This window comes from Phasianus colchicus, chromosome 14 (assembly GCF_987193195.1).
Source record: "Phasianus colchicus chromosome 14, bPhaCol1.hap1.1, whole genome shotgun sequence".
Taxonomy (NCBI): Eukaryota; Metazoa; Chordata; class Aves; order Galliformes; family Phasianidae; genus Phasianus; species Phasianus colchicus.
The window spans coordinates 8,074,084-8,095,881 of record NC_143449.1 but is presented as its reverse complement, the minus strand read 5'-3'; the positions used below and the strand labels follow the sequence as shown (position 1 = coordinate 8,095,881).

Sequence of the window (21,798 nt, the reverse complement as noted above, 5' to 3'; positions counted from 1 at the left end):
GACCTGGATTCCCAGCGGGATGTCCCATGGGCTGAGCGGGCTCTGCTGAGCTGGGATGTTTATGGAAGGCCGTGTCTGCCACATCCCAGCCCACAGCACACCGAGTGCCCAGCAGCTGTAAAGGCTGTTCATCCCGTAAGGCATTTGAACGTTCAAGGCAGGGAGATGACATTACTGATGAACTTAGGCTTTCTTTTCGCTCACTGAATACTTGTGGTAAGATTATTTACTTCTTTTTGGTGCTATTCAGAAGCAGTGGGGAGGTAATTCTTTTGCTGCGTGCTTCTCCAGTGATGTTGAGCAGTGGTGTGTGATTATACGGGTTGTGCTTTGTTAATTATTACCACTTAGAAAAAAAAAAGCACATCACATTGTTTCTGCACCGAGTGGGTGAGCACACAAGCATTTCCAGAACAAATACCCAGCTGCTGAACTCTGAAGGCATGTCCGTATCACACAATAGAGTGGGGCAGCGCATCCTCAGTTAATGCCAACCAAGCCAGCCCCAGAACTGGAAGCAACAGGGCTGTGCTAGCACAGGGCAACATTTTTGCAGCTAAGAAGGGATTGTTAGTTGGAATGTAACTTTGTGTTAACAGCTATGCTGCTTTCAGGTCTGGGCCTGGTGTGGTTGTGAAGGCAGTTGCTCACTGTCTGGGTGTACCACGCTGGCTTCTCGACTGTGCTAGAAGGTAATGGTAGATCTGTACATAGAAACATCGAATCATAGAATCATTTGAGTTGAAAGGGACTTTTAAGGCCATCTGGTCCAACCCCCCTTCAATAAGCAGGGACACCTCCAGCTCCATCAGGTGCTCAGAGCCCCGTCCAGCCTGACCTTGATGGTCTCCAGGGATAGGGTACCACCACCTCTCCGGGCAACCTGTACCACTGCCTCACCACCTTTATTGTAAAAAATGTCTTCCTTCCTATTGTAAAAAATGTCTTCCAGTCTAAATCTCACAGTGCAGAGCAGAGGGGCAGGATCCTCTCCCTCACCCTGCTGGCCACGCTTCTGGTGATGTAGCCCAGGATACAGTTGGCTTTCTGGGCTGTGAGAACACACTGCTGGCTCAAGGCTCACATAATCTATTTGTTGCTGTGATATTGTATTGTATTATGCAAGGAGTCTTCTACCCCACCAGACTGCCACGTGTGCCATAGAAGTCTGATGCTGCCCAGCAGGGTAATTGATACCCCAGCAACATCAATCCCTGTCACCAGGAGCTGTTGTGTGAGGAAAAATCTCACCAAGCTATTCCAGGAAATGGAATACAAAATATGCCCAAGGAGTTTAAAGCAAATCAAAGGGACCCTGAACATTCAGAGCTTTTATTTCAGTGTTTGCCCAACTCTCAAAACTTCTTCCATGGGACTTAATGGAGAAAACCAGTAGGCACAAAGACTACCTCTGCAAACTCTCCCTGTGGTTGCAGTCGTAACCTGGGCTTTGGCTGCAGATGTGAAACTGCCTTTCTAGCCTTGAAAATACTTTTTGCTGTGGGTGATTTTTAGGCTGGATTGGATCCTCAGCTCATAAAAACCAACAGCCTGATTTCTGTTGTTCTGCAGGGCTCCATGGTGCTATGACAATTTACACCACTTGAAAATGTGGCTGAGGCACGTAAAAAAAAATCCCAGCTGCTTGATGTGGAGCCTGCATAGAGCATTTGCAACAGGAAACCCTGTGTCAAAACAGTTGCGTTCCAGCCCGACCCCTTGGAGAGTATTCACAAGGTGAAGAGGAGGCACGCTGCCAAACCTGACCTTGTTCTCATTCAGCTCCCTGTGAGACATCAATCTGGGTTTCTCCTTCTGGGGTTCTCTTTCCTTAGGAGCAGCTGTTCATTCCTAGGCTTACCCAGAAGCTGCAGAGGTCTTCTAGGTTTGTTTGTGATTAGAGAACAAAGTTTAATCCCCACTTCCTGCTCTGTTAATAACGAACTCTAATAACAGCTCTTCTCCACACAAGATAATATTTTGAACAGCATGACACCTTGCTTACGCACAGGAGTTTTAATCAATAGATCTCAAAACACCCTACAAAGGAAAGAAATACTGTTTTAATTGCATAGGAACCAGTGCATAAGGGTGGGACAAGCTGAACAACGCTCAGCAGTGTTCTTGGTCCCTTAGGTTGCAGCACATCTTGCATGAACAGGAAAACTGCCCAGGAGACAGGGAGTGTGGGGTGTGGGGCTGGAGGAACACGCAGCATCTCACCAAGGAGACCCCAAAGTAAATACTGGGTTTATAAAACAAGTCTTACATTTGGATCTATGAGTTCAGTTTGAAGACGGAATTGGATGCTGGAAAGTGATGAGGCTGATGTAGGGAATTTTCAGGTGGCTCATTTTAGAAATAAAATGTTCAGGGCTGTGGGCTTCATTTGGACCTTTTCCTAGATCATAATAAATTGTTTTAATGTAGAACACTTCAGAAGACCTAATGGTTGAGCTGAAATCATTGGAGGAGCTTAAATCTTCATCCCGAAAGCAGTACAACCCACATGTGCCCAACAGCAGTAGGGTGGGCACCTCTACCACCTGACTGGTACCCATCAGAAATGCACGCTCACCACTTCTCTGGCTGTATCATTCAGTCAACATCTAATGTCAGTAGTTCTGTTATTGAAATGTTTCTAAATCCTGCTGACAAACTGGCCTGAGGATTTCCTGCCATGAAAGGAGTTTGTTTTTCTCTTGCAGCTTAGGGGTGAGCAGTGTTGAGCAAGAGGACTTGTCAGATGATTCCCTTCAGACATTTGCTATCGTTTGGTGGGAAGATGGACAACTGAATATTCTCAGAAGCAGGCAGACCTCCTGAGTCTCTTTGTGCTTCAGCCATTGTTTGCCCGGGGGGCAGCTCCCATTTTTGTTGTGCAGAAGGGTGGTGCTGGGTGTAACCTGTAGGGTTTGCTGCAGCTGTGTGAGGCAAGTCTGGAAGCCAGGAGCTGCAAGGGGGACCAGGCAGGAGATGGCTGTGACATGTCACAGCGGCTCCGAAACCCATGCAACCTCCCCACAGCACCACCCCACATGTGGTGGTCTCACTCAGACGTAAGAGAAGCAAGAAATGGGACAGGCTGGAGGTAACCCAGTGAGAGGTGGCTGGGTGAAGGGTGAGAGCAGGGAGGTCATGACTGCTGTGTTTGGCTTAAAGGGAAGAGGGCAGAAAGGTGGTTGCTTAAGTGTTTGTGTAATTGTTTGTGTTTTCTTTTCTTTTCTCTTTTTGTGTGTGTGTGTGTGTTTCTTTCTTTCCTCAGGTCCTGAATCAGTGATAAGCTGTTAAAGCTAATTGGTAAGAAATTAAATAAGTAATAATTCACCACGTGGAAACTGTCTTGCCTGCAATAAAGGAGGTGGAAACTGCAGGGAAAACAGCTGAATGTGAGATACACTGATCTGTAGGAATGGTTTTTGACAGAAGGAGTGACAGTCACGAGCTACTGACTGCCTTGTGCTCGTAGGAAGGTGTGCAGGTGAGATGCACAAGGCTGGTGCTGCTCTGTTGTAATACGCCATCTGAGAATGGGCTGTTCAGGGTAGTTTGAAATTTGGCAAGTTTTTAAATTGAAATTTCCTGCCCTGGATAAAGCCCATTGGTGTACAGACCAGTTCTGGTTGCACAGGAAAAGACCTCCATCGGCAGGAAACGTAACTACAGCAGGCATTGCCCCAGAGGAGAGCCACCTCCGGGCGCAGGAAGGGCCGAAGCTGCAGTTTGTGTCTGGGCAGAGATACTGTGAGAAACTCAAGGCGTATTTTGCAATGTAGCGTGGGAACTGTGCCCAGAGCAGAAGCACGCACACATGGGAGAAGCAGAGGCAGCTGGAGCAGGAAGTCCCTAACGTCCCACACTGAGCCCATGGCTGCACCAAAGCCCGTCCAGCTGGGCTAATGCTGCTGGAGAACCCATCCTGCTCATTGCTGGGTGTGTGTGCTTCCTTGGCTCCCCACACCATGCACCCCCTTTTTTCTTTCTGTCTCCCCCACACTTTGACCTCCCACCATGACACTGCCAGAGCGAGGAAACATTCTGAGCTGAAACATTCATTCCACATTACGTGATTCCAGATTAAAGGCAGGAAATGTTTAACCCTTCAACAGCCAACTGCTCTCATCCTGATTTGAAGCTCATTGCCAGTTATGCCCGGTAGGTGCTGAACACTGCTGCTTTTTGGATGTGTGCCTGCCTGGCCAGTGGCTCTCACCAGCTGCTGTGGAATTAGGGCTGTGGGGTGCCTGGGCTTTGCATAGTGCCTTCTTCAGCCATATCTGTAGTTCTCAGTTCTTCCAGCATTGAGACACAGTCACAGCAGGGGAAGATGTGCACTGTCAAATGTATAAGGGAGAAACCATTGGCTCCGTGTCCTTTGGCTCGTTCCCTAGTGCAAGGTTCACAAGTGCAAATGGCTAAAATTAAGTGTATGAAAATACATAAAAATGAATAATCTTAATGATTAAAACTCAGGATTTAGAAAGAAAACTTCTTGCTTTCTTCAAAGCAGCCCAATAAGTACTGTGTTTTCAGAAGTGCTTGCATATAGAATGTATCACTTCACAGTTCTGACACAAATATGTATTCTGGGTTTTAAAAGCTGCTCCTTTGGCAGATGATGGTTCTTCTGAGAGCCAGTTACTGAGCTCCAGCACAGACTGATGAACACTGATCAGATATATGGAGTTTGGTCTTAGCTCTTGGGCTCGGCTACATAGGCAGTCTTTGTGGTTAAAGAGGGAGAAGAATGGCAGCTTAAACCCTCCATTCACTGTTGGAGCTGTCCCTGACCTACACTGAGACCAGCATTACTGCAGTAGTCCTTCAAAAGTGACTTTGGCATGGGCCTTACGTAATCGTGGGGGCTGGAATGTGATGAAGACGTGGGCTTTTCACCACTGCTCTGAATTGATGTGGATGGGAAATGCTGATGGCTCTCCAAGGCCTGGGTTCTGGTTCTCTTTTTCAGCTGAGTACCTCAAGATGTGTAGTTCACTGAAACATTTTGGTTCCTTCTCACAGAACCAGCGGTTTCTCAGCGAACCCTTTTACTAAACTTAGGAGGTTCTCACTAAAGTTGACACCCTCCTTGTTTTCCAACCCAAGGGAATGGAGCTTGGGTTGTTTAGCCAGAATTGCTGTAGCTGCTTTCTTTATATTCAGCATTACCACCAGCTCGTTACCTCTCTCAGTGCTTAAGGGAAAGTTTGTTTCTCTCTAACAGGAAATCTCAGGAGCGTAGTTTAGAGATTTTATGCCTCCCTCTCATTTCCACATCCCACTGCTCTTTACTGACAATCACAGAATGTCTGAACTGTGTGACAGTATACCTTGTTCTACTATTAAATAACGATGAGTCTTGCTCATCTGCAATGATAAACACATTTGCCTATGGAGTATGAGCTCCAGTCTCCAACAACTGTAAAAGCAGCTCAGACATCCTCGGTCTTGATCAAAAATAGGGAGTTAAGATAATGGGCTGTTGCACTTCAGAATGATACTCCAAAGACATTTCTCATTTTTATCATCAGGAAAATACTGAGTTTTGAAGTGAAATACAGTGCAGAACACAGTGTGAAAAGTGAAGGCTCCTGCAAGCAAGTGGAAACCTGGATCTCCATCAAGAAGTGACATAATTCAACTCTCTGCAAGAGTTCAGAGGCTGCATCTTTAAAATCCCAACCCCCACACTTATCTGGTGGGTTTTTTAACCAGCAGAGGAAGTAGTTTGTCTCCCAGTTCAGCAAACACAGCTAACAGCTTTTCAGAATGACCAGTTACTTCTGCTAGCATTCTGTGTTTTTGCCTGGAAAGAAGAAGAAAAACAGTGTCCTTAGGAACAGTCTCCACAATCATCCATAATAACAGCACAAGACATACATTCTTTCACCCTCTGCATTTAGAAAATGTGCAGCTTCCCCTTGACCTGCTACAGAGGAGACAGTAAGTGTCTGTGTGATGAGATCCAGAGGCTGTGTCTTGAAACCCATTTGGATAAAATGGAAAATCTAAGAAATGTATCTTCTAAGGAAAAGAGGATTGGTGTGACAGCTCCTGAATGAATCGGATCTCGGGGTTTACAGAGCCTATCAACTCATCCATTTGCTTCATATTCAGCATCTTTCCCTCTGTAGGAATCAAACTGAAACAATGCCATTTAGGATAAACCTGGTCCATCTTGTGATGGATAGAATTATTGCCACCAAAGGAGGCTGACAAGCGAAAGGAGACTTGAAGTTGGTTTGATGAATCTCCATCCATGCTCCTGCTTATTCCAAAATCTTCAGTAGTGGGCAAAAATCTGATGGAGCAGAAAGTCACTAGCTGTTCTGAGCTCATCTGCAGCTTGCACAGCTGCCTAGAGAACAGAACTTGCTTGATTAAACTGGAGAGATTTCAGAGAAGAACAGCAAAACTTTACATGAATTAAACAGGTTTAAGTAAGCAGTGACTAAGCAACATAAATGAGCTTACAGAGGAGGAAGATACTGGGCGAAGTCAGTGAGAGCATCTGGGGAGAAATGGCATGAATTCAAAGATTTGTCTAAATGCAGAGTTCTTCTGACTTGATTTAAGTGTGATTTAAAATGATTTAGGTAAAGAAGTTCAAAAGGCTAAGCAGGCACTCTTGCTTTGATATAAACCATGTCTGCAGTTAAAATATTTGGAAATATATCATACACTAAACACCAAAATTATTCTTTTAAGCCTAAGGAAGAGTGATTGCAGAGGTATTCCTTGCCAAACTAAACCAACACAGAGGCACAAATGGAGAGGAACAAGGAAGGGAGAGCCAGCAGGAGGGGGGTGAGAAAGTATCCAAGGAGGAGTCCTGCTTTGTCTTCAGAGGTGATCGATGGGACAGCATTTTCTAGGACCATTGTCTCTGCTTTTGAGGCTTTTAGAATGACTCTAGAGATCTTTTTAACTTTATTGCATGCCCTTCCTGTGCTAGTCCCAGAAGAGACAACATCAGCTCGTAAGAGGTCTTAGAAATTACATGAACAACTAGAGACCAGCAAATATGTCATCATGTTCTGTCACCTCAGGGTCACGCGCTGCCTCTGCAGACTTCAGAGTGATTTGACCCAAAGCCTTCCAGCTTGGCACAGGGAAACCCCACCTGGCAGTCTTCCAGTTTGCCATTTGAAACCAATGGTTCTCTCGTACAGCGTTTCTTTCCGTGCCACAGGAAGGTGCTCCTTCAGCTGGATACCTGACACAAAGCCTGTGCGAAGTGGGCACCCACGGTACCAACACTTCTGTCTGAGGTGTTTCTTGAAATTGAGGTCTGAATTTTCCATTTTCCTCCTTTTCAAACGTCAAACTGGGATCACAACAACCTGTGGAATCTGAATTCAGATGTTAAGATTTAAGCTATCTCTACTGAAAATGCAGACAACTGATCTGTAAATATCCTGACTAAGCAAGTCAGAAGGGGGCTGGCTTTCCTTTTAAGTTATCTTTTAAATAATCATTTACTAATATCTTCAGTGACCCACAGGCCAGTCTCACCGCTACTACAATGCTCAGGATGTCAGAAATGCTTCACTCAGTGTGTTCTTAGCACAGTCTGCCATTCAAGTGACTTTTTCCAACTTTTAGTTACAGTCTCACGTAGCACTACTCACAGTGCTTTGTGCATCCCTGAGGGAGGCAGTACAGCCTGGTAGCTGTTGGGAAGTGTTGGGAATGGATGTTACAAAGGACACTGGTTTTGAGCTGGGCAGAAGCGCTTCGGCGCAGCTGTGTAACCTTGGGGCAGATCACTCAACTGCTTTGTGCCCAAGTGAGCCCAGCTGCAAGGCGTCTTGGAAACCAGATGGTGCACAAGGTTTCAATCATTCAGGAAAATGAAGAGGGATATGGGGAGGGGGAAAAAAAAGTTAATTCTGTAGTACATTGCTTCCAACAGATTTGATTTGGATTTAAGCAGAATAACTGAGAATTTTCTTGATAACCAGAATCTCTCAAAATCCCACCCCCTGCTCCCAGCCAAAACCACAAATCCCACCACCTCCCCTCAAATTGCTTTCTCACATTCTCCCTTGACTTTACATCAAGTACCTTCTCTCTAGAAGTTACATTTCAAAGCTCCAATAGAATGTATATTTCCCTTTGGCAGCCCAAAGAGACTCAGGATAGGGTTCTACGTGGCTAATCTTTGATATTTTACCTGGTCATTTTTAGGCACTGAATTCTGTATTGTTCTTTTCTCTATGCTTTTCATGCTACTGCTCTCCTTCCTCAGCCTTGCTGAGCATCAGTGGCACAGCATTGTGCTCTGATGTTTCAGTACTGTGCTGTGAATAAAATTGCTGAGCTCAATCATCCCCTGTAGATGGTAAGTACTTGCTTAAAACCAGTATCAAAGCTACTACCAGGTTTGTATTGCTGATTAATGAACGAAGGAAATGCTATACTCAAGTTTCTGTGGCAGAATAAATGCTAGCCACATGTTAGTATTTAGGAGAAGACTTAAATATTTCAATATTTGTTGGCCTTAGCTAAAACATGGATGTTTTTTCCCCCCACCAGAGCCACGGGAATGTGGGAATACATATGTAGGAGTGCAAACATAGGAGTGCTTGCATGTACTTCCAAAGCAGGGTATTAGGAAAAAAATATTTTTAGCATAATACAAACAAAGAACATTTAAAGATATGAGATGTACATTTTATATACTACTCAGGAAAGGCCTTGTCTGATTTTATTAGTTGCTACTGAAAAGAAAACATTGACAGTTTTGAAACGTGTTGAACTTTCTTCCCAAATAAAGAATTAGAACTGAAAGAGCAAGTTACAGGCAAATTTAATAAGATAGAGGACCTAATTCCCTAAGGCTTTTATGAAAACAAATTTCAGCAAGCTGTCTTCAGTAAATTTAGCCCTAACTATACGGTACCGGAATGGTAAAATATGTGGTTGCTTTTCAAAACTGGCAATCACTGTTCTGATGCAAACATCGTTCAGCTCGCTTGTCTCTCACAATCTCTTTGCTCATTTTCATGTTAAAGATTTGCTATTTGAACTATGCTGTTAGTACTTTGGAAGACTGAAATCTCGTGCTAACAAATGCCGTACCAAAATGCCAAGAGGACAATGGCCCAGCTAGAATGTTAAGCTGTTAATAAACTATTAGCTAAAGTACAAATCCCTTAATATTGCTTGAGTCCCTGTTTGGTTGATCCAACTTTCTGTTTCACTCTCTACTACCAATTGAAACTCATTAAAAAAAAAGAAAAAAGCACAGTTGTTTTGTGTGTATAGAATAGCTTTAAATTAATCAGAACATCTCAGAATGCCAGCCGTGGAGAACAATAAACAAAACAAAAGGTGAGCTGTAGTTAAAGCAAATCCAAGTGATGAAGAAAATAATGAGTAGAGTTGTCCAGCAGTGGTGCAAATCAAACAGAATTACAAGCCCTGAGCTGTATGGGTACTCATCAGACTCAATTTGCATTTTTGCTGTTCATGAGTAAAATGTTGAGTTAGCTCAGTACTGCTGCAGCTGGGAGTGTTTTTCCACATCCATGGAACTAGGATTTCCCCACCTGGGTTCCTCAGTGTAAATCATCAAGTTTTAATCCATTCCATGATCCCGCGAAGTGCTTGGGTGGCGTGTTTAAAGAAAAGGTCACTGTACCACGACTTCTGCATGATCCAACCCAGCTTCTTTCCACTCCCATTAGGAACAGAATGATGGGTGCTTCATACTGTTGTTATTGCGACCATAAAATTGGCCAGCTCACAGGATGCAGCTTCAAACCCCTTGGCACGCACAGAGAACAACTGCAGTGAGAAACTGCCAGTGAGATCTCTATTGACTGACTGGTGATTTGGATGCATTGCAAGGGATCGAGTAAAACCTGGTTTTAAGGCAAATAACAAAATGATAAATTCCTGAAGCCATGTGTTTCAGGCATCATAAAACCCTTTCTGCTGTAAAATAATTTCAAAAAATTTTAATGAATCAAATATACTTTGAGTAAAGGCCTTGTTTCTTTGAAAGATCATCTTGAGCATGAAGTCTAACTTGTTTCAAAAAAAAGGTTGTATTGTTTCAGATCCCATCCTTGCTCTTGGTTAATACAGCCCATTTGCTCTCTGCAGGTTTTATAGCCACGCTGCTCTATTTGTTCCACATTACCATATAGGAAACTTACACAAAAATAACAAGTAGACCACTGAGAATTTGCCTACAAAATGCTGCTAAGTAAGTACTGTGCCCACAGAATCTCTTTCAGAAATGGTATGTGTTTAAAGAAAAATAATCTGAAATAAATTGTTATAGTTTTGAAAATATCTTATAAAGAGAGGCTATAGAAGCTTACAAATCTCTCCCCATGTTGCTAAGAGCACCTTCTAAACTGCAGTTTTTGAATTATTATATTTGTTAAATTATTACTTTTCACTGCTTATGCTTATTATTTACTTTTTGTCTTTATTTTCCAGTCTTGTGAGTTAGCAAATTTGGTTTTGCTTGCTCACTATAGCTCATGTCTCTCTCCTGGTGCCTTGCTTTAGCTTACTGCCCACACTCGAGAACACAGCTGTCCCCAAGAGAAGCCACTCCTCTAAATAAATCAGTAAGATTTATGTATTTTATTAATAAAATCTACATTTTAAGCCTAAACTATTTGACTGCATTCCTTTTGGAAAAGAAATAATTTGGGACAATCTATACCTTAAGTCAATTTCTACATTCTTGCCCCAGGAGAACATTCTGTGAGTTCCTCTGATGAACAAACATGGAATTTTTAAGGAAGATATATAGACAGAATGAAGGGACCTCTCACACGACCCAAATGCTGCATTTTGGAGATTCCCTTAAACGCCAGTTTATTTGCTTGCCTTTTGTCCAGGGGTGTGGAATACAACTTTTATCAGCTACATCAAAGCGTAGTGGCAGATTTCCCTTTGGAAGTCAGAGCCTGTTTCAAACGTCTCTTTAAGTCCTGCATATTTGGAGACTTGGGTCGGACGAGATGGAGGCCTCTTCGTTTCTCTCCATTGCAGCTGCCAATCATCCTGCTGACCTCCTGACAAAGCTGCTGGAAGGCTTCGTGCACGCCCTCGCAGTTCTCCCGCGCTGAGACTTCATAGTAAGTACCTCCCAGTTCGCTGGCCAGCTGGAGTCCTTCTTTGGAGGACACCTGCCTGGCTCGCAAGAGGTCTCCTTTGTTTGCCATCAGAAGCAGGGGGATGTTAGCATTGGGGTGAATCTTGCGGATGTGCTGGTACAGGGGCCGGATGACGCGGTAGCTCTCGTATTCTGTGATGGAGTAAACGAAAACGAAGCCATCTGCCCAGTAGATCGAGCGGTTTATCTGCTCCTGGCAGCAGATGCTGTCAGTGTCATCCTGCCGTCAAAACCAAGAGGTATGAGATTAGAAAACTGAGAATAGAGAGCAGATGGAGCAGTCATACAGCAGCGCTGGCTGCTCAGAGCGGTGTTTTAGTGTGTGGCTGTTGCTCAGCACAAGGCAGAAAGCTCTCTGATTGCTGGGCATGCACTGGGGACAGGAGAAAGTTCCATCTGTATCAGTGGCATGTTAAAGCAGCAGAAAAATTGAGAGGGATCAAAGCCACCGTGTTGAAAATAAAAGAACAACCTAGTGCTGATACTAACAAGTTCATTTCATATTCTCTTCTGATGAATCCTTACAACAGTGACAGTAACCTGACCTTTCGGCGTGGGTAAAATAGTGATCGGAATGGTAAGCATTAAAAAATCACAGCAGGCTATTCACACTGCTGCAAGTGAATGGTGGTCCCCAAGCTGTGTTTTATGGCTCTTTCCAATTCTGTATTCTGTGTCTCCATGGACAGGGGTTATAACTAACTCCATTAAGTGAAGCCTGACAGGTTTTATTGCCATACACTTCTTCCAATAGTGAGAAGCAAAGTTACTTTGAAAAAGCAATTTGTTGCAAATAAGCAATTACTGGAACTGAAAATGAGGTGAAATCTCATTGCTCGTTTGTGCAGCTGCAGTGGGCTTATATTAGTGCATTGCTGGTCACACGTTTGTTCTGCCCAACACAGCTCCTACTCGTACAGCCATAATAGGCACCAATGTGGAGACTATAAAACAGAATACAATACCACAATACCATGGAGCTTGAAAAGAGATCAGCTTACTTTTCAAGATGAGGCTATTTTCAGCTAACCCTCTCTTCTTTGTTGTCCCTGCTGGCATATTTCCCAACTAGACAGGGAGATCAGTGCTGCAGTTACTACCAGTATGCTTGGTTTGATAAGAATGGACATTCCTGTCAATAATCCAGGCTTTCTGAAACCTTGCATTTTCTTCCATACCCAACAAGGCACTGAACATAGTCAGCCCTTGTTGAAGTTGTAGGGAATAAGAGGTTCCTCCTTCCTTCTTTAGTGGGAGTTCAACATCACAAATAGAGCCCAATCTTTTTGTTACTATTATTACTAAATTCCATTCAACACATCATCAACTTCAGTAAGACTTAGGGGAGGCATTTTAAATCAACATAATTAGCACAATAAACAATTCAGCTGGTTGGCTGGGGAGGACAGATCCAGCATAACATGTCAGATCTTATCTTCCTAAACTAACACAGACAACATTTCGGATACTTCAATATCATTCACAAATTGTTACGTTGTACATGTATGAGTTCATTCCGAAGGCATAGAACACCTGGAAAAGTGTTTAGAGGTCTTATGGCAAAAACCTAGTTTATCATAAGAAAGAATAAAAAATGCATGTGGTAAAAATGTAGTCACTGTTTGTTATCAGTCATGGAAATTTGAAGTATTAGAACGTATGCTCAAATATCTGTCTACACAGCACATATCTGCCATTCCCATGGGTTTCAACAGGATTTGTGTGCACTCAGCAACCTCCCAAACTGTATTGCTTTTATTTAGACATCTAAACATGAATTATAAAGCCTAAGTTCAGGAAGCAAAGGAGGAAAAGCAAGAGCAAAACCGATTCATTCTTTATGGCATAACAGGCAATTGGAAGAAGGACTACAGTCAAGACTCTTCTGTGGGAAGGAGGAAGCAGAATTTCTGAAGGCTCAGATTACAAATTAGGCTTACAGCTTTCAGCAGCAGTTCTTTGAACTAACTGCCCTTTTCATATTGCACTGTGGCCAGTACAGTCACTGGCTCATCACACTTAGTAATTCTTTGCTCTTGCCAGCTTACAGTAATACAAAGCTAAATCTTAAATGTATTTTACTAGCAGTGAAATTGCTTAACAGATGCTCTAATCACCCTCCTCTCTGTGCTCCTCATCTGAGAAACAGCAAAACAAAACAAATCCAACCAGAGCTGCATACAGAAGGAAGAGGGAGCCTCATAGCAGCCCTGCTTCAAAGGCAAATGAGAGCAAATTCAAGCCAGGATGGGGCAGACTGTGGGAAGAAGGGCAATTTGCACTGTTGGTGTCTGGGTTGTGTCCAATCTGTAGATAATTAGCCACCCTTCACGTCCTGCTTGCCTCTTTTCACCAGCAAACTCCTTTTATGGGGAAAAAGAACTAATTGCTCTGGCAAGCTTGAAAATGCTTTTGGAGAAGGTGTACATTTGAAGGGAACCCTAATGAGCAGAAGCTCTCAGTTACTCCAGCTAGGCCCACCCAGTAGCGAGATGGATGGATAATCCCCACTGGAATGCTTTATTGGGGAAAATCAAAGGCTAATGGGCCATTTTTAAATGGAAATCTCTGCTCCAGAACAGATTTTGAAACACATAGTGATTTGCCATGTGTAGGCCAAGCAGCAATGAATCACCTAACAAAACTGGTTATCTCTTTGCTTCTGTTTCTCTCTTAAACATGAACATTTCCAGTGTGGCTGCAGTCCTGAGGATTCTACGTGACTTCCTCCTGAAATGCCTGCACACAGCACTCCTTCTTAAGGATCTTACCAGCAAGTCCAACCTATTCTCACTCTTAATAAGTTCTGGTCAGAAGCAGTCCTTTAAAACACTTTCAGATACACTATTTGATGCCAGCAGAGATCCAGGCTAAGATAAGCATGTCTGTGGCAATTGTTGAAGCAGTGCAGACCTTTGAATAGGACAAAGAAAATGAAACTCTTTCCTAACTAAATTAAAATACTTTCTGACTAGGAAACCTCAGCTGTTGGAGTTACTGCATTTTGTAGAGCTCTGGTTACAGTCTCTAAATTCTCAGGCAGTTTTAATTAAAACAGGGAAATCAGAAAATAAACATGCATCCGGTGTGAAAGAAGGAGTTAAATCGCTTTGCTCCCTCCTTTCTTCAAGGGAGGGGGCAGGGAGGGGTCTCCCTTTGCTAAGTTTGTTGGGCATTCCCCGTAGTGCCGAACCACCACCACGAGGTTCTCTTTGCAGTGCAAAGAGGTTCTCTTTCTCTGTGCAAACTGGCATAGGGTCTTTGTTCTCTCAAGTCCCACCAAAATACTTGGAAGACTTCAGGAATGGCTTTTCAGAAGGCTGGATTTGGTGGCAACAAGAGGATGCCTAATTTTACCATGAAATCTCAGCTTTTTTAAAATAGGAATTATTACTCCCCTGAGATTTTCACCTTTCACATAAAAATAAACTTCATTCCATTCCTGCTCTTCTGACATCATTTTCATCATCTTGTTCTGCAAGTAAAACTGCTCCTTTCAGAAAGAGACATCTTAATTCCAAATTCTGTTTGGCTCCCAGTCAAACACTAAATCTAGAATATCCCAAATACCAATAGAAATAGGAAAGTACGTAAATGCCGACAGCTGAGAAATAAGAAATAAATAAAATTAAAAAACAAGCAAGAAAAGCATTGAAAAGCGCTCTTGCTGAAATAGCCACTTCTGTGAGACCTATGCCCTCAGAAAGACATAGATTTGTTTTAATTCTGACTTACTCTTAAAAAAACCTGATTTAACCTCTGCAGGGGCTCATTTTGGTGGGGTTTAAGGTACACCTGTAAGTGTTCATTTGGGTTTGAGCCTGGGTGTATTTCTTCTGGAAAGCTGAGTTATTTACAGATTAACATGCTGGCAACAAACAGGAGACAGTAACTGTGTTGTAAAGTACTGATGCACTGAGCAGATGTTTTACCTCCAGTGAAACAAAGGGAGTATCCTGCACCTGGAGGGAGATCTGTTCCCCATCTATGGTGAATTTTCTTGAATACAATGCACCTGGTGGAAAAGCAAGATCGTTAGAGGCAGTGACTATGACAACAAAGAAGTAGTACATTAGGGGAAAATGGAAGTGCTGAAAGCCAGAATTTGAGGCTTATGATTCATAGCTGTATATAGAAAGGTGAGTGGAACCAGAGAGAATGTGTGGCTGTTTATTTAAGCTAGGTGGTTCTGTATTTGTTATGTGGTTGAATGTTTCCACTGTACCTCCAGGATGGTATATAGGAAAGACAGCACTTAGTATTGAGTCAAATATTCTGTAAAAGCAGGTGCATGAATCGCATTCTGGTTTCCAATCTGTACTGTTAACTTTTTAAAATGGAGGCAGTATATATTCTTAATCTCAAGCCAAGCTATCTGGGTGTTTACTGTAAATTAAGTGAACTTGCACTTCCTTTTGCATTTCTTGGGGATTTATTTATTTACTTATCATAAGAAAGGAAAGTATTCTAGTTTTGGATAGAGAGCAGGTGACTAGATACAGAAAACATAGATGTGTTTTCCTTCTCTCCCAATTCCTACTGGAGTTGATCAGCTCTCATTTCTGTCAGAGAAATGAACTTGGTGAAATCCCCAAAGACTGGACAGTTTGAATTGGACTTCTGGTTAGTGTGAATGACGGATTCTCAAGGCCGTGTCCTGGCTTAAAGAGCCCTGGGGCTGACCCAGATCTTTGAAGAGCATCACTGATCTGGGCTTGAGTTTTATTTTGTTACTGGAGAACAGATTAAGTGACAAAGAAATCTTTTCATCCTGCAAACTATCCATGGTTATGATAAGAATAGCTTCAGAGATTGATGTTATCGGCATTTTTCTTTAGAACTTAGTGCAAGTCACATGGATGTACAAAAACTGCTATATCCACAGCTGCTGTGTGTGACCTTTCAGTGTTATCCAACTACAGTTATCATTTCTACATCTTAAAACAATGCCCATCATCTCAAACCTAGAGAAATCCTATCTACTGGAGGGTAAGGACTGAAGACCAAGAGTGGCCAGTTAGTGACAGTAATGCCATCGCTTTGAAAATTGTCTGTGTAAGATTTGGTTCAAGGAAACAAGTGCTTTTATTCCAGTGGTAAGTATCCGGAGTTCATAGAAGTATTTACAATATGAGGAAATTCAGTATAGCGAAGTTTGCTGCATCTGGATCCAACATTATCATATTATATTTTAATACTGACTCTGTGAGGTAATAACCCTCCTGGGGAGCTTTTTTTAAAAAACACATTGGTTTTTAAGCTGGAAAAATGATGCTGGTTTATGGGAAAGTAATGCACCCCTGAACTGAGATGAGGCAACATATTAATCTTACTCTGTAATACACTGCAGGAAAAAAAAGACCTGGTACTTCCAGATACTGGCTGTGCTCTGCCTTACACTCAACTGAAGAAAAAGCATGCTTGAATGGTCACAAATACACTACCACCTGTTTCCTATTTCTGGCATATTTGTTTCTTCTACAGCATGGCTGTTGGGCTGGTAGCTTAATGAGAAAAGCATGTGGTTCTCGGCAATGATCCATTGCAAAGCTCCAAAGTCTGACTTGATGTACAGTCTCCCATAGAAAAGATGAAGGAGGAAAAAAAAAGAGAAATAGTGCAGGCAGCCATCAAGGTTGCTTGGGGTCAGTGAGAGGGGGCTTTACGGAGGAGCTTTCAGACTTCATTTCATCAGACAAGCAGAGATCAAACGTGTCTTGTACTGCCATCTCTGTTCCTAGCTCATTATTCTGAATTCACTGTGTGTCTTCAATTCAGTATGTGTCACTGCTTTTTATCCCCTCCTTTTTCACCCCCTCAAAAAATGTTAGATAGCCTACGTGTGGGATGTGCTTGTAGGTATGAGCACAGTGATCCTTTCTACAGTCCTGGCTGAAACAGTGCTTACTTGGAACAGAGGCTGTGAATTAAACAGTTCACATGAACGCATCTCCTGAGGTGTCAGAATGAAACAAGAAATGAAGTAGGAGGTTTGCATGGCCCCTTTGCTTATCTTACAGAAAGAAGACTTTAAATTGAAATTCTCCATTGCCACAAGAGCCACCAAAAGAAAAGGAATACATGGGGGAAAAAAAGTTCTGAATTGCCTTTTGTGTGCTTTGGAATTCCTCTGGCTTCCCAGGGGCTGCAGAGAGCAGCATTGGCTCTCTGTGGTTTGGTCAATATACAAGTTGCTCCTGGAGCCTGCACTTTAGTATAGGTATATCCCCAAGCAAGCCTTTTCACTCTGATCCTATTCCATCAAGCTGGGGAAAAAAAATGGCTAACAGGAACGTGAATAATGAGGCTTTGATTTATTGCTTTCATAGCTTGAGGCTATTAACTGAAAATATGCACCTCATGGACATCTAACACTGCTCGGCTTTCCTGTAATGTGCACCAGTCACAAAAGAGAGTGGATTCCTTTTCAAGCTATCTGCAGCACTGCAGTAGAAAACAGACTCACCAGCGTTGGCTTCATAGTCTCCAATAAATCTCTTAGTGAGAAAGCGCACAACCAGAGCTGTAAAACAGTGAAAAAAATATGGGCCTTTAATGGGAACCAAAGTCAGAACACATGTAGTATCTTACTGGAAGAGTTAGTATAATATGAAACCAACTTAATCTTGCTATTGCTCACTTATTATTCTGCAAATCCTTCTCTCTGCACTCACAAAAAAGGATTGGGGCCAAACTGTGATAGCTAAAGCAGTGCTTTTAGCAATTTGTATTGTAAATCACCCCTCAAGTTCAGTGAGGCTGTGTGGTGTGGGCTGCAGAGGACTGTTTGTTGTGATGGCAGATGTGACAATCTGACCTTTGGTTTAAAATAATTTAGAAGAGTAACATGCCAAACCATTACAGTACAGAAATGAATCTAGATGCCAACTTTAAGGCCTCTGTGCCATATCAGAAGTGTGGCTGAGGGATCAAATGGCTCTTCCCAGCCTTAAAAATCCTCGGTCCTCCTGGTGAAACCCATTAGTGATATCTAATTACATCCAGCAAACAAACTGCATGTGCTGTACACGCACAGGTCATGCTCCAGTGCTCTGGGACTTCTTATTCGTCTTAACCCGTGGTGCTTTTATGCACTATTGAATTAGAACATTTTCCATTTTTGTGATCTCCTGATAACATTTAAAGCCCCTTTACTGCCACGGTGACTTATATTCCTCTACTGCTTTCATCTCAGCAGATTCCTAAACATTTTCAAAACCACTCCATTTTATCCTGCAAGCAATTGTCTCATGGATTTATTTCATTTAAAATAATATATTTTTTTTTCACTGCACGTACTGAGTCACCTCCTTGGTACCTTTAAATGGAATTGACTGTGCCCTTCAACAAAGTACCTAAAAATAATACAGAAATGTAGTTGCTTCAAATCTAAAACAACTGAACACTTTTCTGAACACCGTGGAACCCCAGATGTACTAAAAACGGATCGTGAACCATGTCTTCCAAAGCAATAACACTCGCTTTATCCTCCTCTCCTCTCCTTTGCAGAATAGCGCAGGCAGGCACATCCTGTATGCTATTATTTGTCCACACAGCAGTCAGCATTTACAACAGGAGAACAGAAATCACTAGCCCCATTTCTGGGGGTGTGGACATGAAGATGCGGTTAAATGATTCACACACGGCCACGGAGATTCATTTGTGAGTACAGAGCTCCCCACGCTTTGCCCTGTCCTCACGCTGCCTGGTCACAGCCCTGCAGCAAACCTGCCTCACAAATGAGTCAGAACAAGCCAACAAAATAAAAACAAAACAAACAACAAAGCAACTTAAAATGCTTTGGCTGCAAAGGTTACGAGAGTTTTCACAGCCGTGGCTGTGAGCTGCAAAGCTGCAGGTAGCACGGCTGCAAGTAAACGGTGTGAGCAACGCCCGCGGGCTTACCTGTCTTGCCAACGCTGCTGCCACCCAGCACCACCAGCTTGATGATTTTGTTGGGCACGCAGTCTAGTACTGGATACTCTGGTATGGGAAGCAAGAGAAAGTTAGTAGAATACTGTGACATGGTATCCTGAGAGATGAGACGCATGCCAGAAATGAGAGCTGATCAACTCCAGTAGGAGTTGGGAGAGAAGAGAAGGAAAACAGCTTCTCTGCGTCTGTTCTTGGCTGCGTGTCCCTGGGAAGAGAAGCCTTCTCATTGCATTTAAGTCGCTTTCCCGAGGAATGTTAGAGCAACCGGCCTCCTCTTCCGATGCCTCTGCTCAGACAGCGACTTTGGAAAGCAAAAGGAAACTTTTTGATCAACCCCCGTGAAAACTGACTCCACCACTCAGCAGCCAATCACAAGTGAAGCCATGACATTCCTCCGGCCGGGCACCAGCGTGTGCCTCCATCCACCCACCACGCTCCCGCTCCCCGCTTTATCTCCCCGCTGCCTGTTTGATGTGCTTCCCCTTGGCTGCTCACTAAAACAAGGTCCTTCTGGCTCTCAGTCATCGCAGCCGTGTTTGCAGCGAGGTACAGTCACCCCAGCGCCCTGCTCTCGTTCCACTTTGAATAATCCCATTTTGCCTGTCTAGTTTCTCTGCATTTTCAATTGATTCCAACTCTACGCTCTGTTGTTCTCCCTGGCCTATTGTGCCCTGCAGTAGGGCCCCTTCACAGTGCTGGAGCTGATGGGACGCTCCTCTTCAGGAAAATAAACCCTTTTTTCCTCTGCAGAGTTCAGAGAGCAGTGGGTTCATAAAATCAAAGAATGGCTCAGGTTGGACAAGAACGTAAAGATCATTAAGTTCCAACCCCCTCCGTGGGCTGGTTGACCCCCACCAGATCAGGCTGCCCTGGGTTATTTACAAGTACTAGCTCACATTTGTACCCTCCGGGATACATTTCATCTACTGTTTTTTTATGTGGCAATAGTTGCAATGGTTGGTTGGAATATGGATCAGCACCATGTTGGGGCATTACTGTGTCTCTAAGCATGGAAAAGTGAATTTGGGCTGACAACAGCTATGAGAAAGCTGAGGAAGAACTCAGAATCCTTCAGTGGAGTGAGCCAGACAGAGGGAGTGAAGAAAGAATGACTTCTATAGGAGTGTAGTGTTGAGACAGCTGGCGGCTGGAAGGTCTGTAGGGATGACAGCATGTAACCGTACACGAACTACAATCAACTCTCAGTTATCAAGGATAATGGGGAGGGAAGAGAAAGCAAAGAGTGATTGGGAGGGAATGAGCCAGATAAAGAAAAAACTGCAAATAATATAAAACAGATGTAAATTAAACGACAGAAAAGATAGTCTGAGCATTCATCTCTGCAAAACTGGTCAAAAGAGGTCTGCAAAGGGCTTCAGGCAGCAATGGGAAGAGGCGAGCCTGGTGCCTGCAGCGCACTGCTGAGACGTGCGCTCCGTCACGCTGTGTGGGAAACAGATCCTGACGGAAAATGGCACCGCAGCTAATCCACCCACAGGCCCCGGAGAGCCAGGCGTGCGGATTTCTCCTGCCCTCTGTATGCTCCTGCCGGGCAGAGGGTAGGCATGGTTCCTTATGGAGAGGCTGTGGCCACCAAAAGAACTTTCTGTGCCCAGACGCTTTCGTGCAGCTGCTTTCAATCACAGTGTACACAGAGCTCTCCCAGCAGGTTTCAGAAGCCAGGACATGGCTATGAGCAGTAGGAAGGGGAAGTAGGCCAGCTGTCTAGTTTGCCACCCCTTCTCAAAGCACTGGGTGCCAGCTTTTCAAATGATCTCCATTTCCATGCCAGCCCCACAGAGGAGCTAAGCATGTCACATGTGAACTGGGTGCAGAGCTTTAGAAAAATCCAGCTTTGGTGCACAGCAATCCAGCAAAATAAGCACAGGATGAGGAAGATTCATGAATGTGTCACTTTTCCAGGGCACAGTTTCCCCTCTAAAAACTTCTGAAGCAATATTTTTGCTGAGTTGTGTAAGCATGCAGGGTTATTACTTTGACCATCATGATAGTCAGCTGAGGAGGGGTGGGACAAAAGGCCTGGAAGGCTCTGCAGCTCATGGTGCTGAGCCACCAGATCACGAGTCTTCTGGGCATGACTCCTATGTGAATGGAGTAAATGAACTTCCAAATTTTTGGAAAACCCAAACACTGAAAAATGTTCTCCAGGAAATTTCAGATGGGTGCCTTAATCTTGTGGAAGTTTTGTAGAACAGGCAAAGTGAGAGAAAAATATTCAAAGTCTTGTGGTCAATAAGCAGGGTGCTTTGAACTGTGTAATTGAGCTGGACACATCATAAATTTGGGGATTAACTAGCAACTCTCTAAGTACGATGTTGGAACCCTTGTTACCATTTCCTATTAAAAGCATATGCTAGTGAGTAATATAAAAGTATTCATCACTACGGCTCTCCTATAAAAACAAGTGGCAGTAATCTATCAGTGTCTAGGTGACCAGAAGAGCTTCAGTGCAGGGAAAAAGGCCAAATAAGCTGAGGAGTACCATGTAGAACATTCTATACTAGCGAAAGCATTCTTAGAACAATACGGATCTGATGAATTTCTCCAGAAGAGGAGATACTGTTGAGAGAAACAAAAGTAAATGTCCTTTGGGGTAACCAAATGTTGTGTCAGTGCTGAGCAACTCCAGAAGGTTCTCAAGAAGCAGTGCACAGAAAGCTGGCAGGGGAGCTTTAGTCTAGATAAATGTAAAGGAATGC

At 43.4% G+C, this 21,798-nt stretch overlaps 1 protein-coding gene and 1 long non-coding RNA gene across 3 annotated transcripts in view; one reads left to right on the top strand and one right to left on the bottom strand.

The window, feature by feature from the left end:
* LOC149915992 (uncharacterized) overlaps positions 1 to 10,198 on the top strand; it is a 33,147-nt gene extending 22,949 nt beyond the window's left edge. For both annotated transcript variants that reach the window (XR_016471020.1, XR_016471019.1), the window contains 2 exons: positions 3,266 to 3,300; positions 10,114 to 10,198. This is a non-coding gene — a long non-coding RNA (uncharacterized LOC149915992). The remainder of the gene's footprint in view (positions 1 to 3,265; positions 3,301 to 10,113) is intronic.
* Positions 7,867 to 19,555, bottom strand: LOC116229742 (ras-like protein family member 11A-like). The gene is made up of 4 exons (XM_031594435.2): positions 19,049 to 19,555; positions 17,610 to 17,666; positions 15,076 to 15,158; positions 7,867 to 11,363 (listed from the first exon to the last, which is right to left on the bottom strand). The coding sequence occupies exons 1-4, from the start codon at positions 19,191 to 19,193 to the stop codon at positions 10,896 to 10,898; spliced, it is 753 nt and encodes a 250-aa protein (XP_031450295.2). The 5' UTR covers positions 19,194 to 19,555; the 3' UTR covers positions 7,867 to 10,895.
* Between the last annotated feature and the right edge of the window lie 2,243 nt (positions 19,556 to 21,798).

What these genes read in the sequence shown, in the direction of transcription:
- LOC116229742 (XM_031594435.2), bottom strand. Translation starts at nt 19,193, where the DNA reads ATGCGTCTCATCTCTCAGGATACCATGTCACAGTATTCTACTAACTTT. An exon ending in AGACTATGAAGCCAACGCTG is followed by an intron (nt 15,159 to 17,609) that starts GTGAGTCTGTTT and finishes CTTTTCCACCAG; the next exon opens with GTGCATTGTATTCAAGAAAA. An exon ending in CTCCCTTTGTTTCACTGGAG is followed by an intron (nt 11,364 to 15,075) that starts GTAAAACATCTG and finishes TTTTGACGGCAG; the next exon opens with GATGACACTGACAGCATCTG.